General features: G+C 42.5%; 1 protein-coding gene across 7 annotated transcripts in view; it reads right to left on the reverse strand.

The window, feature by feature from the left end:
• CTNND2 (catenin delta 2) overlaps positions 1-22372 on the reverse strand; it is a 1263346-nt gene that overhangs the window by 121777 nt on the left and 1119197 nt on the right. For all 7 annotated transcript variants that reach the window (XM_019483895.2, XM_059728600.1, XM_019483890.2 and 4 more), the window contains 2 exons: positions 18943-19128; positions 724-897 (listed from right to left, as the gene is read on the reverse strand). In XM_019483895.2, coding sequence (XP_019339440.1) covers positions 724-897; positions 18943-19128 — 360 coding nt within the window. The remainder of the gene's footprint in view (positions 1-723; positions 898-18942; positions 19129-22372) is intronic.

Below are 22372 nucleotides of genomic sequence, written 5' to 3' on the forward strand. Positions count from 1 at the left end.
AATTTGTTGATTGAATTATTACCCCTTTTATTGCAAATATTTAGAGAAGGAAAAACTGGATGTTTTAAGAATCCTGTAGAAATGAAGAGAGGAGGCAGACTTCATGGACTTCCCTAATTCAGAATTTCCTTGTCTTGTGAGTACTGTTAACTGTAATGTTATGTGACAATAAATGGCTTCTTAATAAGAAAAAAAGAATGGGTGTAAGGTTACTTGTGTAAGTGTTACTTCATTTCATCTCATCATAGCCGGTATGCAGCCCCCACCCTAAAGCACCCTTGTGCCCCAGCCAGCCTGTCACCATCTACACAAGTGTTGCAGTGGAGTAAATAATTCCACCATAAAAAGAGTACTTGTGTTGGGCAGTACTGTCCTATGGCAGAGTTAATTAGTTTACTCTGGCATAATATCATAATTTGTGTAGATAGTGACGCTTTACTAATTAGGCAACTCTGCAGTAAGTGTCTTGTGTAATGTACCCACTGGCACTAATGTTGGCTTATTTTTTATGGCTCTATGTGTATAGATTCATGGAACCACTGCTTAGTAAGTACAACAAACTTAAAATACTGCAGTTTAAATTTGACTTTCTTTTTCCAGATGTATCCCTGAAAAAAATGCAGTTATTTTTCTACACGCAAATAGCATCATGACGGTAACATCTTTCTTCTCATCTATCGGGACCTCTTTGAATTTATAATAATTTTGACTTCTATTTCATACCTTCCAGCTCCCTGCAGCCAAGTTCTGCAATGCACCTGCTGCACCTTCCAGTGTGTCTGGATTTGAGCACTCGGAGAGAAGTGTGAGGTAGGGTTTGACTATTGAAGGGTGCCACAGCATCTGGATTCCTTTTGGTGGTTCTGCACAGTCTGGGAGAGGTCCTACTCCGTCCCACTGTTGGAAAGGACAAATCTAATGTCACCAAAGATACTAATATCACTGAGAAAAATATTTAACCTTTTTTTAATATATAGGTCCACCGTTAAAAGCAGTATTCCTCACCTTTAACCATAATACGAAATCCTGGACAGAGGCAGAGAATCTTCCTCCCAGTACTCTTCCTAAAATAGCTTTTTGATGGTACTTGACCTTACCATTAATGAAAATCTTTAAGTACTCTATCTAATTAACATAATGAGAGCAATTAGCTTCCACTGCATAACTTTTTTGGGGGGGATGGGGGGGAGACGGAACAAAACCTACTGAGAAGCACTTGTATCAACAAAACTTATTGGGTGTCTAGCATGAAAAATAAAAAAATATAAAAAAGGAAATTCTCTATTTGAATGATCTTTTGGGTGCTGCCTTTTCAGTGGAAACTGCTCTGAAAAAATAAATGATGAGTGGGCTCTGGCTCTTTTCCTCTGACAGGTCTGGATAGTGGACTATTGTCCAACATGGGCAATGGTCAATCCTGTACTGCTATGAGGTTTAGACACTAATATTTCACATCAAGCTGGAAAAAGGAGCCCTACTGCAGAGGAAAAAGAGTCCCCTCTTTTCACTAGAACTCACAGCATCCATTTCTGACTGTTGGAAAGTCCATTAAAATGCTATTCATGGCCATTTTAAAACAAGTAAGAAAATCTAAGCTATATTTTTAAAAATTTTCTAAAACATTTCAATACTATTTTTCCTTTAACTCACACAACACATAAAATTCACAATGTGACACTGGCATAAGATAAAGGATCTCTTAGCACTAGTTTAGGATGACTCATTGGGCATGTCTACATATGCTATTAATGTGCTGTAATATGCTGTAATCTTACTGCACAGTAAAATAATGTGCAGTAAGCTTTCCCTGGGATCATGTCTACATGTGCACCCAACAGGAGCAGTGCAGTGCAGGGCTACTCCTGCCCTGCTCTGCTCCTTTACAGCAGCCAGTGGGAGATCCAGGCTTCCCCACATGCCAGCCTGGGCTGGTAGGGGGCACCGTGATCTAAGCTGGGCTCTGGTGGGCAGGGGGATCTGTCCCACCTCTGGGGCAGCTGCCTCCAGTCCCTGTGCCCCAATCGGCAGATCAGGATACAGGGCTGGGAAACTGTCCCCTCCCCCAAGCAGCTGTTTCCCAGCCCTGCACTGTAATTGGCAGATCAGGGCATGGGGCTGGGAAACAGCTGCTTGGGGGAAGAAACAGCTGTCCTGTCCCCATCTCTCCTGTCCCCCCACTACCTGGGCTCACCAGGGGCAATTTGATCCTGGTTACCTGTCTACACATGCACTACTGTGCAGTAGCTACAGGTAGTATCCAGCTGAACAGCAGACTAACCTACTGCACAGTAAATGCTGCACACACTTAGACAGTGACACTTTACTGTGCAGTAAATTAGTATACTGTGCAGTAAAGCATCTCATGTAGACATGCCCATTATGGCTTTGTCACTTGAGAGGAATGTGGTCAATAAAAATGTATGCAGATAAAACATTCACCTCTACCATTCTATCATGTGGCCTAAATGCATCAGTACATGCATAAACTGAAAGCTCAATAAGTTTCTGGTTGAATCCCACAACATTTAATGTAGTTAGCTCATGTAGTCCATTATGATATGACATTAAGGATATTCACATTGCAAGAAAGTAAGATTTTTTTAAATTCTAGATGTCAGTGGCAGTTTACATATGATTTAAAGCTAAGTATAATGTCATACATATTCAAAGTAAAACATGATGTCTAAACCCTGAGCTTGTTTGAACTGACATGGCTGTACTGAATTTAAAAAAGCTGTATATTTAATTGCCCTAGGTCTCAATTTACTATAGCTAAAGCAATGTAATTCATGCTTTTATCATTCCCTGCTTTAGAAACACCCAGGCCAGAGATGGCTGTCCAGATGTAGACTAGGATTAGCAGAGCCTACTGGGGTAAGGGACTGTCACATGGAATTTCCTCCCCATTTCAGCCTGGTTGTAAGAAATCATACCTTTGTACGAAATCATACCTTTGTTTAAAAAAAGAGAGAGAGAGAAGAACCAAACATTGATTTCACACTAGGTAAGAAAGAAAACACATATGGGAAGCCCATGTTAAACTACTGTAAGAACATTCCACAAGGTTTCATTCCAGAGAGAAGGGAGTAAAGAATCTGATTTCTTAATTCACTATTGCTGAGAAACTGAGATATGCCAATTCTTTGTTCATACAAGTCACCAACATACTATAAAAACCCAGCTTCTTGGATTCATGGCCATATTCTGGCCTTTGGACAACTTGGGGGGAAAAACAAACAGAAAAAAAGGGGTGGTGGGGGGTGGCAAAATGCTGGATCTGCCTACCATCTTCCCTCACAGATGCAATCAGCCTCCAAATGAAGGGAGATTAGTAGCCGTGGAGTCCTTTGGGGATCAGATCCTACTGTGGTAGTGCAGATCTCAGACTGACTTGATGGTGACTTCCTTTTACTTCCCTGTCTCTGTACCATTCAATGTGGGAATTTTCAGGAGGAGCTCAGTGTGGAATATAACTTAGGCTCATTTGTGCATTAGTAACAGCATCCACATCTATGACTGTGCGTTAATAAGACAGTTGCACCACTTGCATTACAGCTGAAGTATCTTATTTCAATAAAGTGGGAGACATGTATGAATAGAAGTATATTCTAATATAACTGGTAATTTAGGTGGGCTGCATTTGCTGTAGTATCCCATGTTGCCTCCTATATAAAATGTGGGCATTAAATCATGTAAGGATACATTACTTTTCTCTGCAGGGTTTCCTTATGCTTCCTCAGCTACCAAATACATTGTTAGAAAGTAAGATAAACATTTAATTCAGGAGACAATTTTCCATTGTTCTGTAAAGTGACCCATGCATCTCCAAAATGTCTTTTATTACATGCCCCACTTAATGGCCGTTGAATAAATAGGAAAGAAATAAAGAAGACAACTAATGTAAGAATCTTCTTTGATGACAACTAGAGTAGTTCAAAGTGCTGTTTTGTTATTTGAGGGCTTAGGAGCACTGAGACTTGTTAATGTTGAAGAAAAGGAGACATTTCAAAGCTAGCAAATCTGTGTGACCTTTATCTGGATACTTTCTTCAACCTTTCATAACAGTTAATAATAAAAACCTTAAATTGTCCAAGGCAAAATTATTTTCACAAGCTGTAATATTACAGTAAATGTTTCTCCAATAGCTGCTGTGGCAAGCTGAAGTTACTTTCTACCAAGAACTATTCAATATTAATGAATCGAAGTAGTGAGCTGAAAGACTGTGCCCAGAGAATTACTGGAACAGTCACTACATAGTGGTAATCCATCAGGAGTGATCGATAAGTTCTATCTGAGATAGCCTGTACTATAGATATACAGGGAACATCTCAGCAGGATGAGGGCTATATACTCCTCCTAGCTTATGTTAAAAAGCCTAAAGCCCTGAACAAAAACTCCTTCCAGCCCTCTTTGCTTATGCTGTAATTTACAAAGATGCTGTGAAACTGACAGAAGTTGGGAGTTATGTGGATGAGCTATGGCCCTGCTTCTCTGTCCTCCCCCCCAAAACACACTTCCTAAATCCAATCCACACATAAAAAGGTGCAAAGAATTACAGAAATCACACAAATTCCCCAAATCTATTCCATTTTAATCTATTTCAAAAGCAAAAGACTTATTAATCATTCCTATCCATACTATTCCTATACCCTATTCCTTCTCTGAAGAGGCTGTTGGGGGACAATTCTGCTTTTGTGAACCAGCCCTTTACTCTCAGACTCTACTGTTGTTCAGTGTGCATGCGTCTATAGGACCAAATCCTTACTCTGTTCCCCATGGCAATGAAGGTAACATTAGTTCTTTACACTCCCAGATGGCACAGACCTGATCAAAAGCTGGAATTTCTATTCCCCTGGAAATTCATAAATCCCAAAGAAAGAAAATTGTTTGGGAGAAAAACAACATCTTTACAAACCATTTAAATGATAATGGTTTTAAGGTTGGACCTTCCACTGCTGCCAGGCCCCCTGGCTCCGTCAGCACAACAAACTGGCAGGAAGCCAGCAGTCAAAGGGCCCTCAAAACTATGGCTGAGGGAGGAGCCTTTATGTTCGACAGTCAGAGTTCACAGCCTCTGCAGGCTCTGGCTCTGCAGTCCAGAGGCGGGGGTTGCTGAAAATCAAGGACACCTTATGGTCTCCAGCTCCAGCACATTCTACATGTCAGAGTTGCCCTGGAGCAGTAGGCTCTGTAAGCTCTGGAGTCCCAGCAACCCACCAGGTAGGCTGGCAGGTAACTAGACACATTTTGGACAGAAAACTGTTTGCCAGCCACACTCCCGCTGGAGCCCTGAATGAGATTGCTAAAAGCTCAACAAATCCAATACGCTTCTATGAAACATTCAACAATTTGTAATTTTTCAGTGAAACACAATTACCACAAAAAATTCCTGACTAGCTCTGAGGACTCCAAACCAGGCTGCCTGTTCCTGAAAGCAATCAAGATGGCCTAGAAAGGGGCATATAACATCTCCAAGTTTGGCACCTACAACTCTCTTGCAGGGGTTAAAGCATCCATAGAAATTAACTTCCCACGCAGTTACTCATTGGATCCTGTCCCTTCGTGCACCCCTTGAATTCAGTAATTTCTATGGAACTTGATGGAGGGCTGTGGCAAAGTGGGGCTCCCCGACTAGCCACAGTGCTAGTTTCCCCACTTGCCTTGGGCACACCACCCACCTGACTCACCTGTCATGCCTTGTTGTTAATTAATTAATGATCTTAATTAGGTGGGAGGCTGCCCATTTCTTGCCCTGATGCTAGGGGGCACTATCTGTGGCTCCGATCCCTCCCTACACCGCAGCCCAAGCCTCCCAGATGGCATCCAGATGATAGTGCTCCTGGCCTACAGCCAGACCAACCTTAGGCCTCATTGTCAGGCCTCAGTTACACACACGTCCATACCGCCCTCCTCTCACTAGGGCCTCTCACACTCCACCCTCTCTCACAGGGTCTCTTTCATGCATTGGCAACTTATTCTGCCTTGCCTCCTCTTGGAGCAGGCCCCTTAGGCCATAGGCTTTAACTAGCTCGTACCTTGGGTTGCAGACGTACCATCTTTTGGGCCTCTCCCATGACCATCGCTGGGGTAGTGGCCAGCCAATTATCTGACCAGGTCTAAGCTTTCTCTGGCCCCTTCCAGGGCAACTCTATACATGCACACACTCTGGGCTCCCAGCCCTCTAGTGCTTCTCCCCCCCCCCCCGCCCACTCAAATCCCTCCTCTCTGCCACCTTTTTAGAGCTACCCCTCACCGGGGCGTTCTTATCCCACACCAGGACTGGTGCTCCGGGGTCTCATGGAGACCCTCACTCCCCCCCTGGAGCAGCAGGTAATTGTGCTCACCTATAGGTCTTACTTTCAACCCACACTCAACCTCCCAACAGTGGAGGACTTCCCGGGGTCAGGACTCATCCCTATCTTATGGACTGAGCCCCCTTACATGGCCTCAGGCATCTGGAGACACACCTAGACCTGCTCCCTTCACTTGGGACTCCACACCAACCCCTTCACTCGGAATTCCATGGGTTTTCCCTCCCCAGTGGGCTCAGGTGGCCATAACTGTGCCTAGCCCCAACTACCTTTCCTCAGGGCCCTATATCCCAAAGGGCTTAGGTGGCCACAGCCATGCCTGGCCCCTACTTTCCCTCCTCAGGGTCTTGTACCCCACAGGGCTCAGGTGGCTGCAGCCGTGCCTGGCCCCACTCCCTCTGATGTTATGTAACCCACCCAAAGGTGAGGGCTAGGGTTAAGGTGTCCCTACCCACCTTTCACTGGGGTGATAACTGGCCTGGCATTTCCTGGGGGCTCCTGCACCACTGATATCCCCACCAGGCCACCCATTCCAGCATGGCTGGGGGAAACCCCAGAACAGACCTCCCTCCCTTGCCTTCCCACTCTCCCATCCTGAGAGAGCACAGGAGCTTGGAGAGAGGGATGGCGCTAGGGAACAGATGCTGTAGACATGCAGCCTCTCTCACTGGATCAGCCCCAAAGTGGAGCTCAATTACACACCCTCCCGATCCAACAGCAAATGCCTGTTGGATCAAGAGAATCAGTTTAACTTATAGTGCTTTCTGTGAAGCATCATAAGTTAGACCAGGGAGCTGCATGTCTGTCAGTGCCCATTGTCATTCCTCTGTCTGGAATGGAAAGAGAAACCTATGGCCAAATGGGGCAAAGAGTGGCAACTGATCCTATGCTTTGAGCCACAGACTCTTTTCAGCTTCTCCCTCAAGACCTTCCTTATATTATTTCCCAGTACTCAGAGGATTGAGTCATCTACTCTGTCCATGGGGGCAGGAGGTGGGCAGTTGAATAATACTGTACTTGAGTGGCCTTACTGCCAGCTGCAGTGGTACTCTGTGATATCAACCAAAGATTGGGAGTTCCAGCTGATTCCTTAACAATGGAGGAGCAGGGATTTGCGTCTCTGTGGATATGTTTATATGTTCATTAATGTGCTTTAGGTATCGTGTATTAAATCTAGCACCTCCATCGTGAAGTACTAAAAAAATGTGCCTTAGCCTATTTTAATGTACATTAGCTAAAGAGCATTTTTGTGACACTTTAATGTACATTAAAATAAGCTAAAATGCATTAAAATGCATGTGTAGATGTGTCATGTGTGCAGGAAAATGAGGGAGCAAAAGCAAAAGCAAAAGCTAGTCTTGCATAGCACAGTTAAGTGCTATCCAAACTCATCAGTCAACATCTCTCATCTACTAAAGTGCAGCTTTAGTCAAAAGCTAGTATTCCTCTATCTCAGCCTCTGTCTCAATCTCTTTACCTTACTTCATATGATTCAAACATGCCTTGCACTATCCCCTAAAAGTTGACAAATGCAGACAAATGCACCAGTCAAGAGAGACTGGTGCAACTTTTGTTGGACAGGCTAAAGACAGGCATCTTAGGGCTCTATACATTTAACAGATAAGGGAAGCCAGATTTTTATAAGCTGTTGGTTCATTGCTAATTAACACCAGGCACAATACCCTCTGTGGTGGTAAAGAATGTCACAAATGACTAGTAACATGCTTTGTAATGGAGCTGTAAAATAAAGCAGGCTTTCATTTTTAATCTTTCATACCAGGCTCAAACAAATGACTAAACTGAGTAAGAGTCATCATGTGTCTACGTACCTCTTTGTATTTTTGGCAGTCACCACCGTAGTGTCCAAGTACATCCAACAGCAACACACACTGGCATAAGCAGAAGAATGGCCTGAATACCCTCCAATGGATTTGGCTGCTGATTATACAACAGATGTGACAATGCTGGCCAGCAACCCCATTCCACAGGTGTTGTATAACTGCTCAAATGATCCATTTTCCTTTGGAGGGCAGCCCCATTCACACTCTTCAGAATGCTGTTTTAACTGGGTTCCTAAGCCAGAAAAGAGGAAGCTTTCCTTTCCTTGGAGTGATGATCTCTTTTTAGAAACTGAACCATGATCTCCCTGGAGTGGCAGGCTTTACAACCACCTAGCATGATAACGCATGGTATGCCACTCAGCTGGGAATGGCATTTAAGTTGAAATGTTGCTGTTGTTGCTCAAGGCTTCTGACAGAAGGTAAAACAGAAGGTCATACTCATTTCAGAAGTGCCATTTATAATCAAAATAAATATTTCAGACTACAGTCTGATCTTACACTGAAAATTGCATGTAACTATAGCTGTGGAACAGGAGAAACTCAAGAGAAGTATCAAATCAATCCCAGGGAGATCAAAATCTGACCAATCTTCTCTTAGTAGGGAAAGGCAAATAGCCAGTGCAAGCATGGTGGGTTATGTAAGTGGAAGCATAGTCAGTGTTATTAGCAGCTAGCTTGTGCCATTATTGAAATATAGACTACAGCCATTATTTTTTCTTAACCACTCTTGTCATATTCATTGTTTCCTCTTGAACTGAAAAACTAAATTTGTTGGCTGCAGTGAGGATACAACTGTAAGTGCCATAATTATTACAGGTGGGGAAATTTCGTTCCATCTGAAAAGAGACAATGTAATGTAGAGAGGTTAATGACTTGAATGCTCATGTCCAAGGGTAGAGCCCTAAGGGTCACATGCCTTGATGTGTTGTTAATCGTGTAGCAGGTGACCACAAATAAGGACCACAGAAGGGAATGCAAGGTAGAATAATAGAGGAGAAACAATAGCAACACTTGGCACCATAGACAAAAATGGAGGCAAATAAATCTCACTTATCCTTACTGCAGTCTTTATTAGACTGAAGATTTCACAAATACCAAGATTAGGACTTGCTGTGTTCTTGACAATGGTCAGAAGATTTAATTCTAGTGAGTTTTGGAACTATGTGACAAGGTGGGAGGCTGGGTCTGCTTTCAATGAAGTCAGCACGAGTTTTAGTAAAGACTTCAAGAGGTACCAGACTAAGCCAGTGGTGGTCCTTTTATCAAAACAGGGATGTTTATTCTGAATTAAGCTGGAAGCTGTTCTCAGCTGGATCTATTGCTCAGATCCCAGAGAGGTTTTGTAAGGAAAAAGTTAAAATGAAATGTGTCTTTGTCTTATTTGTTTTTTTAAATGCAAGGAAAAGATACAGAATTCTGTTTGATCTCTGGGTGGAGGAGAAACTACAATAAAATTGACGGAATTAATGAATGACCTCATCTGTATTAAAAAACATCCCGAAAAGAGAAACATGTTTTGTGTTGACACTTTTTTTCTTGCTTAAAGTTTACAGACTACTAGTCATTTCTTAAGTTATATAAAGGGGAAGCTAAAAGACACCAAATTATGCATGAGTTAATTTTTTTCTTAGAACAGATAAACCTTTGAATTTAGCCAAATCTAATATTTCAAATAATTTGGCATTAGTGACACCATTCCCCTCTAAAAGACAAATATAATCACTTAAACAGGAATCTAATTACAGGGAAAAAAGGGAAAAAGGAAACACGCTGTAATAGAAGAGTAAATCACTAGAGCAAAAACCTAAAATTAACTGAAATTCATTGAAATACAAATATTTTACACCTGTTTTTCTGCAAAGTAATTTCTATCTAAGAATGCTGTAGTCTTCCTGAAGTAAAAGGACTATTCACACTTTTCATGTAGCTCTTACAGTTAGACATAAGAGCAGTTGGTTCATTCACAGATATTACCCACAATAGTTCTTGTCTCTCACATGCTTCCAGGACCATCATGGCTGCAGCATCACTTCAGTACTGCCACAGGTACATATAATAATTAGTAGAAAAAATTTCCATGACTCTGACCTCAATACTGAAATGTCCTGAGTCTTAAAGAATAAATTTGTGCCTTCTCCCTAATTGCGGAGGAAAGATTTTTACAGATTTAAAGGAACTTTGTGGGAATGATGTCCGAGAACATTATCTTAGTGTTGGGTTGAGCTCAATTAGACTGCAACCTTTGCTATTTGCATGTGGGTTTCTACTTCTGCCGCTCTTTAACAAGGAGAATGACAGGACTGCATTATACTTTCTTCATTATCATTTCTGCTTTAGGTATGTAGAAAAGCCAGATAAACACCAGGAATTTGAAGAGAATTTATTTTATTGTTTGGAGTCTGAAGAATTTTTCAGAAAGGCTATATAAGTATGACTATGCTGTTAGAAACAAGCTCTAATTCATGCCAATGCTGTATGGTTAGAAGATGAGGTTGATGGGCAGTTGAGTATCTTTATAGCATGTTTTCTTGTTTATTTAATCTCTTTCAGATTTTCTCCTGCAGGTTATGTGTGTTTTAGATATTAGAAGCCAACAACTGTCCTGAATTAGCGCACCCAAAGAAGGTTACATGTGCACACTCTGACAATTTAGTTCCAAGAAGGCTACATATGCTCATGCTGACAATTTACTTACTCAAGAACTGGGGCAGTCCTTAGAAGTTCATTATGAAATATTTATGGGAATAAATGCTTTATTGACAGTGCACTTGGAGAAATGAACACCTGGGAAGTGTATGCTGTTTTCTAAAGAACTAAGCTGGGCCGTGCGTGGTTCGAGGCTGCAAATGAAAATAAATGAGGAAAGGCAGGTTTTGGGGGGAAAAAACAAAACCTGAAACCAGCCAGAAAAAATAACTAAATGGATTTTTATGATAAAATCTATATACAAACATCGGGTAACTCGCACACTTGGGAGACTGTATATTGTTGAGGGGATTTGGTGCTGGCTATGCATAAACCTGAGGCAGGCTGAGAGACTGGCCAAATTTAACAATCTGCAGAATAATGCAACTATTAAAATTTGCTTTTTTACCAGGAAGACAAAGAGCAGTAAAATATCTGTGCAGAGTGCTGCAGACGAAGTGACTAGCCTATCCTTTGGAGGGGAAGCATTCAGGGGTCCATTTTGCTCTTTTTTCCAGTGGGAAGTGAATTTACCAGGGGGTTCAGAGAAGCAAAGCAGTAAAGAACCATTTGAAGCCAGATTCTGGAAGGAACAGAAGTACATCTCTGAAGAGACAAACTACTGCAGGGGTTGGCAGATCCTGTGTATTAGAAAGAACATTTGCATATGTGATATATATAGGGAGGTGGATGCGTATACATAACTGAACTCTTACCTTTTTTGTCAACTGTCTAAGACAATAAATACCATTAAATGTAGTTTAAGCTGGGGGTAGTGATCTGCACTGTCAAAAGATAGAGCTAAGTTCTAGATCACACCCTACCTGACTGGGTCTTTCACCTGCCGAAGCAGCTGAGAGAGCTGCAGCATGGGCTGGTGTTGAAAGAAACTTAGTAGGCTGATTAGCATGCTTACTAATAATTTTCTATCCCACTTACTGTCTTAGAGTAGTGTTCTATTAAATCAGTGACATGTTAGGAGAAGTCTGCTACAGTCAACACCAGTCAAGGGGAACATGGTGCAATGTTAATCGCCTCTGCATAGATCTCAAATAGGCTCTGTCTTTTTGGTCCTGCAAGTATAGTAGCCATACACAGGATTTAGAGAGGATGGATTGAAATCCAGGGTGGGGATATTGTCAAGGTTAACAGGAAAAAGAAAAAAAACATGCAAAGCATTATTTGAAAAATTCAATATCAATCTAACAATCTAAGGCATTTTAAGAGGCCTATCACTGTGCAAAGTGCTGAAGTGGGCGTAATTTATTCCCTCACTGCACAACAGTCTAGTGAGCATAAATTTGAAATTATATGCACAGTTCCATTCACCATTTTCTTTAAAAAGGATATTAAACCCTTCAGTTTGATGGACAAAAGCAGTTCCACAGAGGCCTCTGCCCTGCCATGTGCTGATAATGAATGATTATAGAAATAGAAAAGGTACATCTGAGGGCAAGCAGAATAATATAGGTATTAAGGGATCCAGCCAAAAGTATTAAGATTAACCCGGTGCTCCTGAAAAAAAAGAGAAGATTTAGAAGGAAGTTCTAAGGTATAAAGAATTCTCAAAGGGATGATGGAGGTAATCGATGCCACAAGGTTACTGCATGAAATGCAGGAAAGAGATGACACAATCTTAACCTATAAGGATATGTTGAAAAGAATTTCATGTACTATTAGGATATTTGTTGATAAATGGAATAAACAGGGAAAGCAACAAGAATATCTCACAATTAGGTGCAGAATTTCTCTGTTTCTCTGTCTCTCACACACACATTATTTTTATGCCTTATGTGCTTTTAACACATACCTGCCACCATATTTAATATCAATAAAGTTAGGCAGAAGGCAAGGTAGAGTTGTAGACTTACAGGTAACTACATTCTGAGGTACACTTACAGGTAATTACATTCTACTACAAGGTAGTCTTACAGACTAGCTGAATCACCTCTGCCTTGCTTTCTGCCTGACTTCAGACTAACACCACTAAGTACCTTTCTCAGCTCAATTAAAAGTTGGGAAGGTAAAGGTAAGTGTCAAAGATACCATAGAGACTAAATGGAAGCTTCATTGATTCATGGGCAGAGAGCATCTGCTTAATCATGGGCTCCTGTAAGCATAATGATCATGCTTTACTCAACTGCTGACGAGTGAGATTTGACAGACCTCTCTTTTCCAGTAATGAAGCAAGAGCTACCTGTGAAGCTGCACAGGAACCAGAATGTGTAAAAACAGAGAGAAAGTCAAGCTTGTGATTGGGCAGATCTACATGAGAGGCTATGGTGATGTAGCACCGTTACACCAATGCTATTGCACAGTAGCAACAAGTTACTGCGCAATAGGGTTGGAAACAACTCGTGCACCGCTGGGACTGTGCAGTAACAGAGGTTACTGCACAGTCATTTAATACTTGCTTTAGCAAAAGAGGTACTTAGTGGTGTTAGTCTGCTTTATCAAGTACCAAATGATTGTGTGGTAATAACTGTGCAGTCAGCTACACATATAGACACACCCATTCAGTAGGAGATTCTCTTTTCTACCCTGCTGCTATCCCATGCCCCATCATGCAATGTGACATTACCATGAAGAAGTTCTACAATATAAAATGAAGGTCCTGATTATGTACCATTCTCATAATAGAGATGTCACGATAGACTTCCTATTTTATCCACATTCTAATTTGTATTCTATTTCTTTTCCTAAATCCTGTTGCTTTACTGTTGATGATGCAAAATAGATGCTGTTTTAAAAACAAGTGAAGTCAGCTCTCTCTTGATATGTAGTCAGTGAGCCAAGTCGTTAACTACTGCAAATAGTTGTAACTCCACTGAAATCACAGTGCTTTTGAAATTATTTGATACTCATGGAGTTACACCAATGTACAGCAGTTGAGTGCCTGCACAGCATTTAAGATTCTTTCAGATGAAAAAGAAATATATTATAAATAAATAAAACTGGAGCTCTGGGCATATGAAAGGTTAGTAGCCGCAACATCATATTGAATTTTCCATCTCAATTCAATACAAATATAACTTCTCCTTATATTTGCAATAAAGTCTTTGGTTTGAGATATAATAGGACTTTGACATGCCTATTTGAAACCTATGTACTTACCAGGCATTGTAAGTTGGACTACTGTGAAAAAAAATCATGGTATTAAACTGAATTTTCAGTTTCTTTCTTGAGTTCTTACAATAAGAATTATACAGAGTTAGAATACACTGTTACGGGCTGTAGGTCAAATTTACTGGTGATGTAAAAGGACAAAATTTCACCCCTGTAAACGCGGTTGCAACTTTGTGGTTCCATTAGTACAGGAATGCAAAGGATTTACATATACTTACAGTCATATGCAAAGCAAGTCAACAACTAAAAGTTTGAAGTATGAGCTTTCTAGTTAACCTGTGTGCAAAAGTCACATTGCACTGCATGTCAGGAGGGATTTTCAAAACTGCCTAAGTTACCTAGTGGTCTAAATTTTGTTGCCTTTTAGTAGGACCTGTGCTCCTAAGTCACTAAAATAATTCTGAACTCCCCAGCCCAGTATAAACATTTTTTGACATACGCTAGGTCCCTTTTCTTCAGGAGAGAACTCTGGGTTCTATATCCCATGTCAATGGAGGCAACTCCCTTGCAGCAGCCCTGACTCTGATGCCTAGCTTCTAAAGAAGGCCTGCAGTTTGGATATACTCTTGTGCTTAACATTTCCTATTGGCTATCTCTAGGCAGCTCTCTGTGCAGATTATAGTTTTTTCTGGATTACTCTTCTGTGGAGTTTAACTCTCCCCCAGCCTGGAGTGCAGACAGTAATTGTCTAACTCTGGGCTTTGAATTCCAGTCCAGGGCTAGGCATCTAAAAGCTAGGCACTGCATTGCCATACTTGGAGGAGCCAAAGCCCTGCTATAGACTGGGCCACTTGCATCCTGTGAGTTTGTGGTGAGATCTCTCTAGTTCCAGTTCAAGTCAAATTAAACCTGGTGAAAGGTTATTTACATTCACATTTGCATTCCAAGTTATTCTTTCTTAAGGAGGCCAAAGGAAATAAAGCACACAAACCCATGTTAAAATGATAAGAGGTTCACCTCTGTCTTTCTAATGCCAAAATCATAGAAAAGTAGACCCGGAAGGGACCTCAGAAGGTCACATAGGGCAGGAAGTTTAAAACTAAGGCTTTTTACTTCATCCTTAATTTACAGTGTTTAAGCCATTCAGGAATGGCAAGAGTGGAAGAACAGTAAGATTTTTTGTACAGTATCAAAACATACTTTCACCACATACAACTGTAAGACAAGAATGCTGCTTAGTCTGAATAAAACTGCTATAGAATGTAGATGGTATCAGGTGACTCACATCACCTGTATTTTCATGTGTTGTAATTTTTACTACAATATAGTATAGCACAGAGAAGAAAACCCCTGACAAATGACAATACTAAAAAAGTTGTTTATTACAGTACTGTACTGCAACTGTGCAAGTGAATTTAGAACTCTGCCGTTAGACTTTTCTTTTGCTGTTTCCTAATGTCTGAACTTGATCCATCAGATAGTAAAAATAGTAAAGAATATGGACTGTTAATGTTTCTGAGTTACTGCACATCAATATGACTTACCTTTATAGCCTCCATTTAAATAATTTACTTTTTAAAACAATTATATTGTGTGACGAACTAAATTTTACTCTAATGTGTTCTGTACTGGACCTTTTAAAACTTGAATAAGTGGTTAAAGCAGGTAGGACCATTCTGAAAGGGGGGTGAAAGAAACTGCCTGAAACCATCATACATAGTTTTTAAAATTTCATATTCCACTAAGCATTTGTACTGTATCACTACATGTGTCCAGCAGCAACTTTAAGCACAAGGAATATGAAAAGAGCTTTACAGTAATAGCATTCTGTCAGCTCTTTTCACATTTACAGACATGTAATGTATTCTCGAGGGAAATTCAATGAAGAAAAAGCAGGAGATAAGACAAACACATTTTAAATTTAACTAAGCTAAAACATAAATGGCAGCAACTTAAATAATATAGGCAAAATGAATGACCAACACCTCTTTTTAATCATGTGTCGATAATGTTGTTTGTTAAACTATGTTGAAATGAATTGGAGACTTTTCCCAGTTTGATCCCCTGTTTAAGCACAGTCCTTTTTGTATTCTCTCAGCATTTAGAGGTTATCTTTTAACAGTGTGTGCAAAGATGTAAGTGCTTACCTACTTCCAACAGCTAAATCCTCATGCACTATGTGGACCATTTATTCCTGAACTACAACTCATTTCAGATAAAATAAGTACAGACAGGAGACTATAATCAATTGGACAGAAGACCTTTGAAGGACAGCCTTCAAACTTTTGCTCTCAGGAACTATGCTGTAAAGTGATGTGCCAGTCCTGCACCTACCACTTCCACAACTAAAGCCAGGTATACACACAAACCAGTATAAGTGACTGAAAACCACAACAGTACAGATGTTTGGCACACATAGACTGGTTTAAAAATGGCAGAACCCAGTCTTAGATAGACTTGGATGGATGTAGCATCAGACTTTAGCAATTTAGGTTAGACAAGTCTATCAAAATTCTGTACCAGACCCTCTAGAGACTCAAGTTAGGTCACATTCCCTTGGCCTCCTAGGCTGCTTTGCAGGTCCCTGCTAACTCCCCCTCACAGGGCGGCACACTAGCTTTGGCCCATTGTTGTCTGCTCTGGCTGAGCAGGCTCTCATAGCTGTTAGTGGCAGCTGCACAGTGTGGGGGAGGCTTAGTTATAATAGCAAGAACAAGCATCCCCCCTGCCAACACATACACACACACGCATGTCCATTAGGTGCCCTGAGGAGTGAGCGCAGTGCTGAAGAGGGGTGGGGTGGGCTGGGTGTACAGGGTCACAGTGCTAGTGGGCTGGAGGGTAATCAGTGTGTGTGTGTGTGTGTATCCATGCCCCTCCCATGCCAGCAGTGTGTGGGCACTGTGGGCTGGGCTGTCAGTGTGATTGGGGGGGCACCCAGCTGCACCCTGCATGCACACCCCAGGATGGGTGTGTGTGCGCATTCATGTGTGTGTCTGGGTGAGACTCACTGCACAGTGTACAGTCCAAATAGTAGCACCAGCAGGTGGAGGCTGCATGTGGGGGGATGGAACCTGAAGCAGACGTTGGGCCTGATGTTGAGCTTCCCCCTTCATTCCCCAAAGCCCTTCTCCCAGGCAGCAGCAGGACTAAGCAAAAGTCTCAGCCTCCTTCCTCCCTCCCTTCACCTGGGCTGAGTACTTCAACTGCTCAGATTAAGCACTCAGGCTAGGTGGGCTGGATCTAATCATGCTGCTGCCACTGCTGCCAGTTCCTCTCTGTCACTGGGTAAAGGGATTTATTTATTAATTTCCCATGATATGTCCAAGCAGCAACAGCAAAGAGGAGTTGGAGGGAGCCCTTGGCTGGGGAGCTGGGCTGGGTGTGATGGCTGCTGCTGCTCCTGACCTGTCATTGCTGCTGCTGTGTGAACAAGACTCCAGGCTGCTTGGGAATGGTGTTGAGGGTAGCAGCAGTGGTGGCAGCTACAGCATCACTTGGTGGGTGGAGTGGAGGCTTCTCCTGGAGATGCCTTATGGGCTACCCAACCCAGCTCTTCAGCTGGCCTGGTGCACTGGGAGGGGAGCAGAGGAGCCTGCCAAGATCAGAGTGGGAGGGTAGGGAAGTAGGCAAGTGGGGGCTGCAGCAGGGTGCAGCTCCCCACTCTCCCACAGGGGCAAGAGGCGCCTGCAGTGGCTGCAGGCAAGGCTGAGACCCCAAGTCTCCAGCCAGCACAGTTGAGGAGGGTCTGTGAAGTGGGGGCTCCATTCCCCCCACACTGCTCAGCATGGCTGAGATCTGGCACAACTTGCAGCCTTGCTTCCTGCCTATGGCTGTCAGCCAGGCTGGGCAGCATGTTGGGGGGAATGGAAGCTCCCACCATATGGGCCCCCATCTGTGCTGGCTTGAATCTGGGGGACATGGCAGGGGCCTCTGCTCCCCCACCCCACCCCACCCCACCCCACCCCAACACAGCTGACAGGCAGCTGCTGGCAGGGGGCTGGGGCTGCACTCAGCTCTCCATGGGCTTGGCATTCTCCAGCAGCCTGCTGGGACACATGAAGGTCTGCCTCTAACCTTCTGGCCTTGGCCAGTGCAGGCAGCGTGGGGGCCCTGTAAACCCTTCCACAACCAAGGGGCGAACATGTGTTCTGTTCCCTCCTGATTTAACCTAGGGTGTGCTTAGAGTAAAGCGTAAAACTTAAAACACTTCCGCCTCAGGCTTCTTTGAACATCTGTATTTAGGATAAAAGCTTAAGGATGTGGAGGGGCAGATAATAATGTATTCTTCCTACCCCTCTGGTCCCTGCTCATAGATTCAGCAGCACTGCAAACAGAAAACAGAAGTAATTATAATATTATTGAAAGTTGCCTAGCAGTTTCAGGAAAATATCCTTACAAAACTGGTTTATCGGTTGTAAGCTGTGGTAGTTGTAGGGCAGATCTTTCTGGAAGTGGTGGAATAAATGAGTATCTAACTGAAATCTTCTCTTCAACAAAGAACTTGTGCCCACAGAACCCTCCAAACCCACATATATGAACTGGATTTTCAGTTACATTGAGGCCCCTTTACGTAGGCCTGGCAGTGCCAAATGGTTTTAAAGAAGGTGAAAATTATATTGGAACTTCAGGAGTTTCACATTTAATAATAAATAATGTATTATTGATTACAAAGCAGTCTACTGTATTCAGCTATTCATAATATCCCCATTACTATAGTGTCCAGATGTTACTATGTAAATGTGCAATTTATTAAAGAAAATGCACAACCTGTGACTATTGTGTAACCATTCTCTGCTTGAAAAACTCACTAAATTATTTGAGGAAACCTTGCTATAGATTAGGTATTGCATGCTCACAAATATATAACATTAAGTCTTTGTACATAAGTGACAGTAGAGCTGTACTATTTTTGTAGCTGTCATGTGCCAGGGAATCAAAGGTTTGTTGGTAATATAGTTGATCCAATAAAAGTTAATACTAAGCATCAGTGATAGACACTTATACTAATTGCAGGCAGCTGCAAGTCACTTCCATACCTGATCTTGGGATTTCTTTTTCTTCTTCTTCTTGCCCCAACACCCAGAACTCTCTGCATCCTTGCCATTGGCATCACCACACAGTAATCCATCAAGTTCATCTGTTCCCATCTGCTGTCCCTGAGATGTTTCTGCAGCGAGCCTGTATGAGAGGTTCCTCAAAATGCACACACAGTTTTCAACGGTCTAAAAAGGAGAACGAACAACAAAGAGAGAAAGGTTAAAAAACTCTCCCTTGGTAACTGTATATCGAAGAAACGAAAGTAATCAATCTTTGCACATGCATTTGTCCAAAGGTATTTTTTTTCTGCTTCTTTCTAAGCTCTCCCCGGACAACCACCATTTAAACCTTTTAGCAAACTTGGCAGGATTGTAACACTACTTTTTATGGAAGAAGTGGAACTCTAAACCATCTTTTTTAATAAAGTTGTTGCTGAGTGTCACAATGAAGCCAGTGAGAGAGAGGAGCAGAGGCAAAAAAATATTGTAAACAGGACTCAAACAAGCACAGAATGCAAACTGCTCTTGCTCAGAATGCAATATGCTGATAACCTGTCCATGCCTCTGGCATCTGCAGTGAGGATGAACATCTTAAGTGTTTTTGGCCCAACTCAGATTGGTCCTGGCAGGTACCTAGAACTGGAGTAAGGCCAAGTGCAGAAAAATATGGCATGGAAACTTTAGCTAAAATAAGTCTGCTTTGGACTGTGGAGAAGGATACATTCTTTATGTTTTGAGAGATCAAAAGCAGAGGTAAACTATTTTATCTGGAAGAGAAATTGAAATGCTTTTTAAATGTATCTCTATATGAAAAATTATTTTGACAGTCCAAAATCCAGCCTACCTCCCCAGAGATGTCCTGCATTTTGGAAAATATATGATTTCACTGAGTGAGGACTTGCACATGCAAAGGATGGATATCACTTATGTAGCTTCACTCAGGGCGCCATTACACATTGCCACATAAAGGGGCTTTGGAAAAGTAATGTTGAGGTTCTACAGGTCTTTGACTCATCCTTTTCATGGAAGGTAAGATTTCTGAATCTACTTCCAGCTATCAGGCTGGCATATTGGGGGCAAAACAACTACTCTTGCTCAGAGGCCTTTGAAGGAAGAAATTACTCATAGTGAACCCAGTGAATTAATCATCATAATTAGTATTATTTGTATTACAGTACACTCAGAAGCCCAAATTAAGAAACAGGGCTGTATTTTGTTAGGTATGGCACAGAGAAATAGTGACGGACAACAACCTCTGCCTCAGACGGCCCTATGACAGATTGGTAGGGACCTACTTAAATCATGGCAGAAGTTTGAAGTGCAGCACTGTTTTTAATATAGCTCTTTTCTCTGCACATCCTCTTCCCCACACTGCTAAGTGGCCAAGACACATTAATTGCCTCTTGGCCACTCACTGGCAGGGGTGGGAGGGTGCATGGCGAAAAGATTATAGGTGCCACTGAGCTGCAAACTTCTGCCACAATTTAGGTAGGTCTCTACAGGTAGGACATGACAGTGGAAAAAACAGACAAATGGGGAATGGAGGGCAGGGATGGGAGAAGGTTGGAAGGATGAGGCAACAGCACAATGAACAGAAATCATCAGAAAGACAGAAGTCACAATTTTTTTTGTCTAGCACACAGTCTAGTTAATCCCAAACATGATGGAACTGCAGATTCCATTCCACTTTAAGTGTTGTATTCAGCAGTGCTGTAAATAAGTCTTGTAAACAGTTACAATGCCATAATATATATATCGTATATATCATAATATATATATATATATATTGTATATACCAACTTGCACCCAGCATGCATTTGTTCCTAACAGTTTGGGGTAATATCAGCTTCCGGAGGAGACTCAGAGATTCTGGAGGAGACACTGAACCCAATTCTTAGGAAGCAGAATCCCTTGAAATCTCCTTCAACTATATAGTTGTAATTTTAAATTTATCCATTTGAGACCTTCAGAATAATTTCTGTACTTTTTAGTAAATGTGCTTTACTTTCCCTTTCAGATTCAACCTTATGAGCTCTGCTGATGTTACGTTTACTCTTTTTGGCACCAAGCAGACAAAAAATAACAATCTAAAATAGTTTTAGAAGTAAAGCTTTACATACATCTTTTCTAAAATCTATTTAGGTACAATCGTACCTCAGACAGGGGGTAGGACTAGATGACCTATGGATAGGGACCTATCAAATTCATGGTGGAAGTTGGTTGCATGGCAGCTCCTTTAATTTTACAGGTTCCCCTGCGCCTCCCGCCCAACCCCTGCCAATTGGTGGAGGGGCCCCGGTGCTCACTTCTGATCACAGGGAGGTGAATACTGTGATTTTAAATATGGTGCCGTTTTTGCCTCCCAACTGGTCGGCACCAAGTAGCAGGGCCACCTGGGACCCGCAGCAATGAGGGGGAGCTTTCAAGATTAAAGAAGCTACTGCACAGCCCACTTCCACCATAAATTCAGTAGGACCCTACCTATGGAGGTTTCTTCCAGCCCTACTTCTCTGTGATTTTTACACGCCAGGGAATTATGCGATTATGCGCCCATGGAATTTTGTACATAATACAGATGACCATGCATAACTGCATCATTTTGCATAACTTAATAGGGGCAGGCTCTGTGCCTCCACCTTTGGAAGGCTCCCAGCACTTCAGCTGGGAATCCCATGTGGGGGCACCAAGCGTGGTGGTGCATGACTGGACAACTGGTGAGTTGGGAGCTCCTGTCTGCAGGACGACGGGTAAGTATGGGGTTTTTAGGTGGGTGTGAGTGTGTGTGTGGGCTTTGAGGGTGGGTGTGGGCTCCCCCACCACACCCCCTCCCCCATGGTGCACAGTCCCTGCTGCTGCTGGCAGTGGGACCTCAGGGCCGCATCATGGAAGAGCCTCCCAGCTGCACGCGGCTTCAGCTGAGTCCTGGAGGCTGCACCTGGCAGCATGAAGCTGGCCTGGCCAGCCCAATGGTGTGCACCTTTGACCCAGACCAGGCTGGCTCTGTGCCAGCATGTGGGGCTTTCAGCACTCTAGCAGCACTCTAGCCAGTCTGATGGCTTGTGACTCTGTGCTTCCACATGCAGCTTCCTGCAGCAGTGGTGGAAGTCCCACATGGAGGCACAGAGTCCAGCTGGCCCAATGGTACATGGCTCCTTCTTGCAGTGTTGCAAGCCTTATGTGCTGGCACAGAGCCAATCTGGTCTGGCCCTAAGGCATGCATAAGTGGGCAAGGCTAAGCTGGCTCCATGCCACCACATGCAACCCCCAGGACTCAGTGCATAATTTTGAATTTTTCTGCGCATAATTCCCTGGGGTGTAATTTTTATGAAATGTCATTCTATTTTTATGTATATGTTGATAATTTTTTACTTTTGCTCTATAGTCATAACTTTTTAGTAGATGTTTTGTATTTGTTAATTTGTTTTCTAAT

Source organism: Alligator mississippiensis, chromosome 5 (assembly GCF_030867095.1).
Source record: "Alligator mississippiensis isolate rAllMis1 chromosome 5, rAllMis1, whole genome shotgun sequence".
Classification (NCBI taxonomy): domain Eukaryota; kingdom Metazoa; phylum Chordata; order Crocodylia; family Alligatoridae; genus Alligator; species Alligator mississippiensis.